This window comes from Piliocolobus tephrosceles, chromosome 3 (genome assembly GCF_002776525.5).
Source record: "Piliocolobus tephrosceles isolate RC106 chromosome 3, ASM277652v3, whole genome shotgun sequence".
Classification (NCBI taxonomy): domain Eukaryota; kingdom Metazoa; phylum Chordata; class Mammalia; order Primates; family Cercopithecidae; genus Piliocolobus; species Piliocolobus tephrosceles.
Genome location: NC_045436.1, coordinates 183,429,551 through 183,439,585, shown reverse-complemented (window position 1 = coordinate 183,439,585; position 10,035 = coordinate 183,429,551). Strand labels below are relative to the sequence as shown.

The 10,035-nt window shown below is 63.5% G+C and overlaps 1 protein-coding gene across 6 annotated transcripts in view; it reads right to left on the bottom strand.

Moving 5' to 3' along the window:
- CTBP1 (C-terminal binding protein 1) overlaps positions 1-10,035 on the bottom strand; it is a 41,414-nt gene that overhangs the window by 25,431 nt on the left and 5,948 nt on the right. For 2 of the 6 annotated variants that reach the window (XM_026449209.1, XM_031935389.1), the window contains exons 1-3: positions 9,932-10,011; positions 3,012-3,206; positions 331-485 (exon numbers count right to left, since the gene is read on the bottom strand). In XM_026449209.1, coding sequence (XP_026304994.1) covers positions 331-485; positions 3,012-3,018 — 162 coding nt within the window. In that variant the 5' untranslated portion in view covers positions 3,019-3,206; positions 9,932-10,011. Of the gene's footprint in view, positions 1-330; positions 486-3,011; positions 5,983-9,931; positions 10,012-10,035 lie in introns of those variants that run through there. The other 4 variants (XM_026449207.2, XM_026449208.1, XM_026449206.2 and 1 more) reach the window with 4 other exon arrangements.

Here is a 10,035-nt window from a genome sequence, read left to right as displayed (position 1 = left end):
TCCACCTCCCGGTGGAGTGCAGGATAAACCCCGTGTCCACCTCCCGATGGGGTGAAGGAGAAACCCCGTGTCCACCGCCCGATGGGGCGCAGGAGAAACCCCGAGTCCACCTCCCGATGGAGCGCAGGGGAAACCCCGAGTCCACCTCCCGATGGGGCGCAGGAGAAACCCCGTGTCCACCTCCCGATGGCATGGGGCGACTGGGACAGAGGCTGCTCCTGCCCCAGTGGCACATAGACCTGCTTCGGCCTGGGCTTGCCGTGCTCCCGTCCCTCCCCACTCCCCTCCAGCATGTGGTTCTTCCAGCCCCACGCCAGCACGTGGTGGTACCTTCTCGTGGATCTCCTGCGTGGACTGTGCGTCACAGAAGGCCACAGTGGCCACGTCCTTCAGGATGGGCATCTCCACTGTGCAGTCCCGGCCGTCCAGCAGCGCCACCAGGGGCCGCGGGTGCAGGGGCCCGTTCATGATTGGAGGTCGGACGCCTGCAAGACAGAGGCAAGTGCTCAGCTTCGCACCACTGAGGCTCTGCGGCCACAGCCCACTCCACGCCACCCACCGTGCACGGGCCAACGCGCGCTGACCCCGGCGGGTTTTCTATCCTGTATGTTTTGCTATTTGTAAGTAAATTAAAAATCCACGGGAAAGACAGACTCATGTGTGCCTCAGCTCGCCGACTCGAGTGGACACAGACTGCAGACACCCACCACCATCCTCCTTGGGCACAGGGCCTCCGAGACCCTCCCAGACCCTCCAAGGCCCCTCCGAGACCCCGAGACCCTCCCAGTCTCTCTGAGATCCTCCCAGACCCTCTGCGACCTTCCCAGGCCCTCTGAGACCCTCTGAGGCACTTCAAGACCCTCCGAGAGCCCCCAAGGAACCTCCAGACCCTCCCAGGCCCTCCAAGACCCTCCCAGACCCTCCCAGGCCCTCTGAGATCCACCAAGACACCTCCAGACCCTCCAAGACCCTCCCAGACCCTCCGAGACCCCAGGGCAACTCCGTGAGGCAGGGGGACAGGAGGGACCCAGGACACTGGAGAACACAGATGGCAGCACGGGCCTTTGGGAACATGGTTGTCCCTTTCCTGCCTGGGCTACCGCGTGGCTGCCCGGAATCCCTGACGGGGTCACCAATGTTTGATGTGGGACGCCCCCCACGCTCTGCCTGGCATCACTTCCATTTATAGATTTGAAGGGAAAGGAAACAGAGCCAGGGAAGAAAAGGGTTAAAACCTATTAAAGTCCACTCTGTGCCCCTGACCTTCCCAGAACGAGATGATTAAAGATCATTAACACCCATTCCTTTTGCGTACGACACAACTAAGCTTCATTGAGGCCAAGTGGAGAAATAAGGGCTCTGAGGCGTCACAGAAGCATGACAGCTTCCAGGTACCGCCCAACGGCCCCGTGCTGGGCAGGGAGCACCAGGCAGGGCCACCGTCAGGCCCATGGCAGCTGGGCAGAGGCAGAGCTGGGGCCAGGGCCCAGCCGGTCCACCCCTAAAGACCGGCCCCAGGAGACCAAGCAGCCTCCAGAACTGTTGGGCAGCAGGAGGGGAGTTGCAGGACAGAACCAAGAAACAGTGACCCAGGAGGCTCCCCAGTGGCCGCGGCCATAAGCACCCTCAGCCCAGTCTCCCACCCCATCCACCTGCTGGTGAGTAGAGGCCACCGAGCTGCCAGTATCCAGGAAGCAGGGAAGTGCCTCTTGGAACCTACGGCAGAGAAAAGAAACGCCCTGGTGGACAGCCCACGGATGCAGTGGGCCTGCAGCATGTGCCTGCAGGGGGCGGGGCATGGGTCTCCACTGACCATCCCAAAGCCAAGGGCTCCCAGTACGGCTGGGCCCATGACCCTCCCTCAAAGTCCTTGCGCCCCAGCGTCCTCGGAGGAGCCACTGGCCGTTCCGCCCACTTGCCTTCAAGACAGGAAAGGCACCAGGACCTGCCCAGATCCCGAGCATGGCGTCTGCACGGTCAAAACCGTGTCCTGGTTCACCTTTCCTTCATTCCTCCGGACTGCAGCTGCCCACGAGCACCACGGCAGCCGCCCAGTGACATTGTACACGGCCTCCCTCTGACACGGCCTTCCTCCCCACTGTGCGTGGTGATTACTTCTCCTGAGAGGAAAGGTTTATGCTGCTGTTTCTGAGTGAGTGACAGACACCCGCTCTCAGCGTCCTTGGATTTCACTTCTGACCAGTAAGGCGTGGACACGCAGGACCACTGCAGACCACTCGGCTGCATCGGAATTGCCTGGGGGGACTCCCGTGTGCTGGAGGAGTGGGAGCCGGGTCCCACGTTGGAACTGCCTGTGGGGACTCCCGGGTGCTGGGTGAGTGGGAGCCGGGTTCCTTAGCGGAACGGTGGGGAGGGAGGAGCAGGTGGAGACACGAGGCCCCATCAGGTTCAGGCACCCAAGGTGCCTCCTCACATCAGCCACGAGCTGCCCCGACCACCGTGCCAGGGTTCCCCTGGACAGCCCCCCATGCGGGCTTGGGGACATACTCAGGAGGTTCACATTCACACGGCCTGTGCTGAAGCAGGCTTTACAGCAACCCCCCAGCCCAAGACTGTTTCTAGCTGCACGCACTTCCGGGCCAGAGAACACAGATCAACCACGAGGAACAGCTCCACAGGGGCCGCAGCCCTGCTCTTGGGCAGCCGGGTGGACACCTGAGATTTCCAGGGTTCCATGTGGGGGTCTGCCCTCCTGCTGGCGGCCTCCACGTGGAGGCTCCGTGCCTCTCGGACACTATCCGACAGAAACAGACAGCAGACACCACGGACAGGCCTGACCAGCTGTGCTCTGCCGCCAGGTGTGCAGGAAGCCCTCCCTGGAAGGACGCCCGTCCTCGCCCCGAGCACACTTGGGGCCAGGTGGCAGCAGTCAGGCCCGACGCCGGCACAGCCCAGGGCCCTGGACGTGATCCGAGGCAGTGCCTCCTCCACACGGTCACAAAGAGACCGGCTGGCTCCACCTGCCGCCGAAGCCAGGAACTCCTACCAACCTGACATCTCTTAATATGGCCTCAGCTTCCACGACCATGAATTCGACTTTTCAAAGCTTTTTATCTTCAGGATCCCCAGGCAGAACCGCGTCCTGTCTCGGAGCCTCATCCCACGTCCTTAATTGTCTCGAGCCAAAGCGCTCAGGCTTCTGATCCACGGCAATCACTGAAGCCTGCGTCGGGGTCAAAGTCTTACTAAAAATCAAACACAAGAGACACATTAAAATGCCATCAAAGATCCGACCAGAACTCACAGACTCCAGGGAACGCCTCAGAAGTGGACCTCACTGCATCTGCCACACCCGGGGCTGCTGTCTGGGACCTACCTGGACTTGGGAGCCTGCTGCCAGCCAGGGGCCCCGGCTCCTGCCGCACACACGAGGGGCGCTCACCCCGAGCTCACAGTGCCAGGCCCGAGGCCGGGCCCCAGTGGCCCTTAGGCTGACTCCTGGGAACAGCCCCCCAGGGCTGCGGCCACCCCCACAGGCTCTAGCCGCACCCAGATGTCCCCAGTGTCCAAAAACCAAGGGGCGGAGGGCAGAGGGTGTGTGCTGTGGGCAGGGAAACTGTGGAAGGGCTCTGCCTCCTGTTCTGGAAGCTTCTATCTCATGTCACCGATTCCCGGGCCTCTGTGACCAGGCAAGGACGTGGAACTTCCCAGGAGCCACCAGGAGAGGAGCTGCTGGCTTTCCAGCATCCGGCCTGGTACTGCCTGCCCTGGGCCACGCCGGCTCCACCTCTGACCCTTGGTGCATCCCAGTGACATTCCCTCGATTCTCCCAAAAGCACGGCTCAGCTCTTCCTGCCCACTACGACCAGGGCCTGGCGGGAAGCTGAGGGCATGAACCCTGATGGCTGAATGCACAGGGGCAGGGGTGCACAGGCCCTGAGGGGGCCAAGCCTTCCAGGAACGCAGCCCTGCAAGGTAGAGGGTGCTGGGAGTGCACACGATCGCCCAGCCCTTGGGAGGGTGTCACTGAGCCACCCACACCTGACCCCTGCTCTGGCATGAAGACACAGCACAGGGGCTGACCCCAACGTGCAGCTGACATCAGGCTAACCAGGACAGGAGCCAGCCACCACCAGCCCAGCAGCGTGGCAGGCATGGGCAGAGACGACTGCCTGCCAGGCCAGGAGGGGCCACTCAGCCAAGCCTAAGACCCTGGTGGTGCGCTGTAAGGCTGCCCCTGCCAGAGGCCTCGCAGACAAATCTCCGCCCCTCAATTCCCTCTGCAGGATTCCAGCACACAGGCCGATCGCCTCCAGCTTCCAGAGACACCATCATAGGGGCTGAGGTGTAGCCCCACGCACACAGCTCCCATCCAGGGTCCCCAACGCCACTCCTCACGGCAGGTGCTGTATGGGGCTCCCGATGGAGAGCCCAAGAGCAACACTGTGGAGTGGGACCCCACTGCCTGCGTCTGGGCCCCCCTGACCTGCACTGCAGCCTCCTGCCCTGAAGGCCGGATCCCCCCGTGGCACCCGGATCCTCCATAAAAACAGAAACTAAAAGGACAGGAGAAAACCACCTGAATGTCACACTTCACCCACGAACCAGCCTGGCCAGGGGGCAAAGTACCACGCCACCCACACCCCGTCAAACTCATCAACACCAGCCAGTACTCATCGATACTGCCCACAGCAGCACGGCGTCGGCCGCTGCTCCTGGAGGCTCCTCGACATCCATCAATACCACTCAATGCTTATCAATACTGGCCAGTACGTACCCACACCTGTGTCTCTGAGGAGGAAGCAGATGTGGGAAGGCCACCCTGGCCCTCCTGAAAGGACTCTGCAGTGAGGAGGCTGTGAGCTCCCGAGCCGAGGAACCTGCGGCAGGACTCCTGCGGCCCTGCACTCCCCGGGGTGGCCCTGCCAGGGCCCCATGCCCCAGGGACCTCCTGCAGCTCCTTGTTCCAAGGCTGCCCCAGTTCAGGACAGACACCTGAGGCCCAGCACCTGGCTCTCCTCCAGGGGCCTCTGTCTCAGAAACAGCCCTGGGGCAGGTCTGCCCATCATCTGCACCATCCTGGGGCCACAGTGCACCCATAAAGCAGCCCCCTGCTGGGCCACACCTGCCCCACTGACAGCCAGCGTCTGAGTCCTGGAACCCCCACCCAGGGTGACGCCGGAGGCCCTGGGCACCTCACGCCAGGGGGCTGACCTCCTACGGCCTTCCTGGCTGGCCGGTCAGGGTCGAGGGCTCCAGCTCCGTACCTCCCCCACACGCTCCGAGGTGAAGGCACTCGGCTCCCAGAGGGACCTGCGCTATCCAAACCCAGGACCCACGCTGCTTTTCCTCATCAAAAACTCACAGCCACACACGGCTCTCAGCACAGCAACACAAGAACAATCTCCAGGTTCTCACCCTGCAGACGCTTAACCTTACGTTATAAGAAAGCACTCAACAGACCCACGAGGGAATGGAGTGCAGTGCACGTGGGAAGCTTGTGCTAGCTTCCTATTTTCCTATAAAGCTAAGACTGTTCTAAAATAAAAATTCATTTAAAGAAAATTGGGGTGAGGTGAGGGCAGCAGCCCCCAGGTTCTCTGGAGCCATCAAGCCCTGGGGTGGGGGCTGCACGGTGGTGGCCCGATGACCCCAGAGCCTCTTGGCCACATGTCAACACCCTGTCTCTGGACACACATCACCAGCTGCTTGCTGGGTCCTCCCTCCTGTTGGCCATGCCTGCCCACTCGGCCCTGAACCACATGTGTGCTGGGCATCAGTCCACTCTGGAGAGGGACCAGGGTTGCCCTGGCACACTGGGGGTCACCACGGGCTGGGACCTGCCCCCCCGCCAGACAGCCACAGCGGGTCTCTGGGCACTGGGGTTCCCAGGAAATCCCAGGGGACCCCAAGATGCGCCAGGACCAAGTGGCTGCCCCCGTTCGTTCCCCAGCCTCAGCACCTGGTCCCCATCCCCGCTTGCTCAGACCCAGGCTCGGCAGCCACCAACCCTCCACGTCCCTCCACTGGCCAGCCCTGCTGGGCCAACCGGTCTGCTCCCCTCCCCCACAGCCTCTACCAGGACACTGTGTCCCAAAAGCCCCTCCTCACCAACCCCATCTTCTTCCCCCTCTCTAAGGGGCTGCCCAGGAAGGAGCTCCCCAACCACCAGAAGCGCACCCTCAGGCTGGGCGATCTCACCGGCCCTCACCCAGCCCTGTCCCCGTAAGCCCTGATTACTCCAGGCTCGAGTGGCCATCTCATGACAAAGCTGTCCTGCCATAAGTCCCCAGCACAGCCATCTGGGCGTTGGTGAGATGCCCCCTTTGGCTGTCCAGGCCTGGAGGCCCCTGTGCTGCCCAGCCAGGAGCTGACATGAACGAAGGCTGTGCACAGCCTGACCTGGAGCCTTCCGGTCCTGAGAGACAGCCGCCTGCCACCCAGAGGGAACTGAGCCCCTGCCCTTCAACGGCAGAGAAGGCAGGGCCCCAAGAGGGACTACACAGCAGCATGGAGGCACTGGGCTGAGAGCATGGGGCCACCAGAACCTCCCTCAGACACTGCCTGTCACCCACAGGCTGATACAGCTCCTTTGACGACAGCGCCCCAGACAGACACCGCCCAAGTCATCCATGAGCCGTTACGGCACCTCCGACGGCAGCATCCCTAGGAGCCAGGGAGCCACGGTACTCCACGAGGCCTGCGTGGCCGCATCACAGCTCAGAGGACACAGCGTAGGGGCTGCGATCAAAGGCACGGATTTGCCAGCAAGATTCCTCTCCAGGTCATCCGTGGAGCCGTACGTTCCCCGTTTATTCAGGGAGCACGAGCACATGCACATGCCCTGTGAGCTCCAGGACCCCCAGAACACCACCTTCCCGGCTCCTACCACGCGTGGGGTATCAGGGCTACACCCTTCCTTTCCCTCTCAACAGGACATTCTACACACGACACCACTTGAGAGGCAGCCTCGGACACCTCTGAGGCTCACGCCAGCCATGCAGACAGGACAGCGCAGCAGCCCTCACACCACAGATGGGCGGCAGGTCAGGGTGACACGGGTGGGCAGGGTGACACGGGTGGTGGGGCAGGGTGGCACAGGCAGGCAGGGTGGCATGGGCCACACCAGGCCTGGGGAGTTGCTGGCGGTGCCAGGGGAGGGTCAGAAGGGGCCTGGTCCCAACGCCACCCACACCTCTCTCGGGGCCGTAGCCCCAACTCCTCCCCATCCAAACCAACTGGGCTTCCCTTAGGGCCATCCTCACTCTCCTTCAACGCCCATAAGAACTGGCACCGCCTGGGGCCACCCAGAGAGACAACTCAAGGTTAATGTTTGGCTTGACAAAAGGCCACCCAAGCGATTTCTGACTTTACGGGAAAAAAGTGAACGTTTCCTCGTGGGAGATACCACATGGAGTGTGTGGCTGGATGAGCTTCTGGAAGGGACGGTCAGTGACGCGGGTGGCATCTTGTGGGTTACCCCGACCCAGTGTGGGGGACAGTAGTGGGCCCTGACCACTGCAGCCGACAACGGAGGACCTGGGGGGCAGACACTCCCAGCACAGAGCTCTAACCCACAGCGACCAAACTCCGGCGACCACCAGAGGACCCCGGTACTCTGACCAGCGTTCCCTCGGGGGATGCAGTTCAACCACAGAACCCGGAGGACACCACCTGCTGCCTCCACCACCTCCTGGCCACCCCTGGGCCCTGAGCCAGGCCTGCACCGTCAGCACCACCCGGATGGAGCCCTCTCCAGCCCTGAGTGGAGCAGAAAACATGAAGTCCTTCTAGAAGGAGAGTCACCTGGGTAAACACCTCACAGGGCACATGCCTTTGACTTGGGCACTGCATGGGGAGCGCCAGGGCACAGCTGGGCACAGAGAGCTGCCTGAAGGGTTCTCAGCAACACTAGTGGTACCAGCCGAACGCCTCTTGGCTCAGAGACGCCACCATCAGCTCAGACCAGGTCACACTCTGGGGGCATTGGCTACAGGACGTTGAAAGGGCTAGTTACAGGCAGAGGAGAAAAACTGCCAGGCTGGTGGGGAGCCAGGTGTGGCTCAACAGCCACCTCTGAGCCCCAAAGGAAGAGACTGGGCCTCTAGAGCCTGGGGCCCATTTCCTGGAGAACGTGACTACTTCTGTCCAGGGTTCCTCTAGAAAAAATTTATTAACAGAGGGACTGTTAACAGTGGCTGTCTGCTGGATAATGGAACCTTACACTACAAATGTCCAAAGCGTGGGGGGCTCCCAGCCCTTGGAGGAGGCAGACAGGACCAGCCAGTACCTCCAATCCACCCAGGACGTGGCTGGGGTCGGTTCTGCGCCAAGTCCACAGGACTGGGCCAAGGCTCATCCCACTCAGCAGACGGACAGGACCAGCCCACAGTCCTGTGCACCCCGGGCTACACCTCCCCTCCCCCACTGCCATGTTCTCAGGTTAATGACAAGTGTGTAGAAGGGAAGATTGTACTCACTGACATTCCCAACCACATGTCCACCTCTCAGAACTAACAGCTGCCCTGGTCAAGGCTAACAGGACGAAGTGCATGTTGCGGACATGGCAGACACCTCAAAAATGGCCAGGCAGGCGGACAGGCAGGCCGGGCAGTGAGCAGATGCAGCCCCCACCGCATGGCCCTCCCAGAGTTCTGCAGAGGACGCCAGCATGGAAGCAGGTGCTCAAAGATGGGCGACAGCATCACAGCGGGCAAAACGCGTCTGCAGAGCTGACAGTGCCAACCAGGAGCCAAACCCAGACCCCAGAGGGAGGTGGCCAGGCCTGGGCAGGTAGGGGGGACCTGGTGCTGAGGCCCAGGGCAGAGCCACGCCCTACAAAGTTCCAGGACACAGAACGTGGGACCCCCAAACCGCAGCTGTCATCCTCAGCTGCAACGGCAAATAGTTACCCCACGGTGCTGCCCCAACCCTGCCCCAAGCCGCAGACGAGTACACAGACGCGCACAGGCCACGCGCTAGGAGCTCAGCGAGGACGCCCGCGGCGCAGGCCCAGCCACCAGCGCCGTTTTCTTCCCCAGGGACGTGTGCTCCCTGCCGAGCTCCTACAGAAACGCTGGAGAGGACTCGTGGGGTGGTGCTCGGGCTCCACGGAGCACCCTGCGCACCCGCCGCCTCAGCCCTGGCTCCGGGCCCTGTAGCCCCAACTCTCAGGGTTTCACCTCCCCACTCAGGGCACCGGAAAGGGCGCGACCGCCTTCCCTTTTCCCCACTGGAAAGGAATTCTGTCCCAGCAATCGCGGAGACTACAGCAAAAGGGCTCTGGCCCCGGCCGGGCTTCTGGAAACCGGCGCCCTTGGAGGCCGCCAGAGAACGCTCCAGCCTTGGCCCGGGGATCAGGCGCGCGGGCTCTGCCTTTGCACCGGGATCGAGGGAGAGAGACGCTCCGCGGAGCGGCCCGGGCCGGCCCAGGACGCGGGCGCTACAAGATGGCGATGGCCGTGAGCCCGGCGTCGGCCCGTGCTCCCTGCTTCCGTGGCCGCAGCCCGCAAGGAAGGCGCCCCGGGACCCGGGCCGGCACAGGCAGGGGCAGGTGGGGGCGCCGGGCTGGTGCAGGACCTCGCGGAGTTCGCGGGAGCGGAGACCCCCGGGGCCCTCCTGCGTCACCGCCGGGGGCTGCGCTTTGGGCCCGGTCTGAGGGCGGCGGCCTCCTCCACGGTCAGACCCGGCCCCCGGGCCCCGTCCCCTTCCCCCACAGCGCGCGGCCGCGGTCGCCGGCGGCCTCGGGGCGGGAGGGGGCGCGCTCCCGCGAGTGGCCCGGGAGCGCGCGCCCCAGGACAGCCCTAGCTGCGCACGGCGCAGCTCCCACCCCGGTTCCGCAGGCCCAGCCGTGGGGTCGTGATCGGGGACGGGGTAGCGGCCGGGGATCGGGACTCGGGGTGCCGTCCCGGGTCCCACGGGGCTGGGGTCGGTGGAGCAGCCTGGAGGCCCACGGGCCCCTTTGTGTCACCTGCGCGGGCCGTGGGCGGGGAGGGCAGACGGCGGCGCTCGCTCACACGCAGCGGCCCGCGCATGCGCACGACCCTTGCCGCGATCCCGCCCCCGACCGCGGCC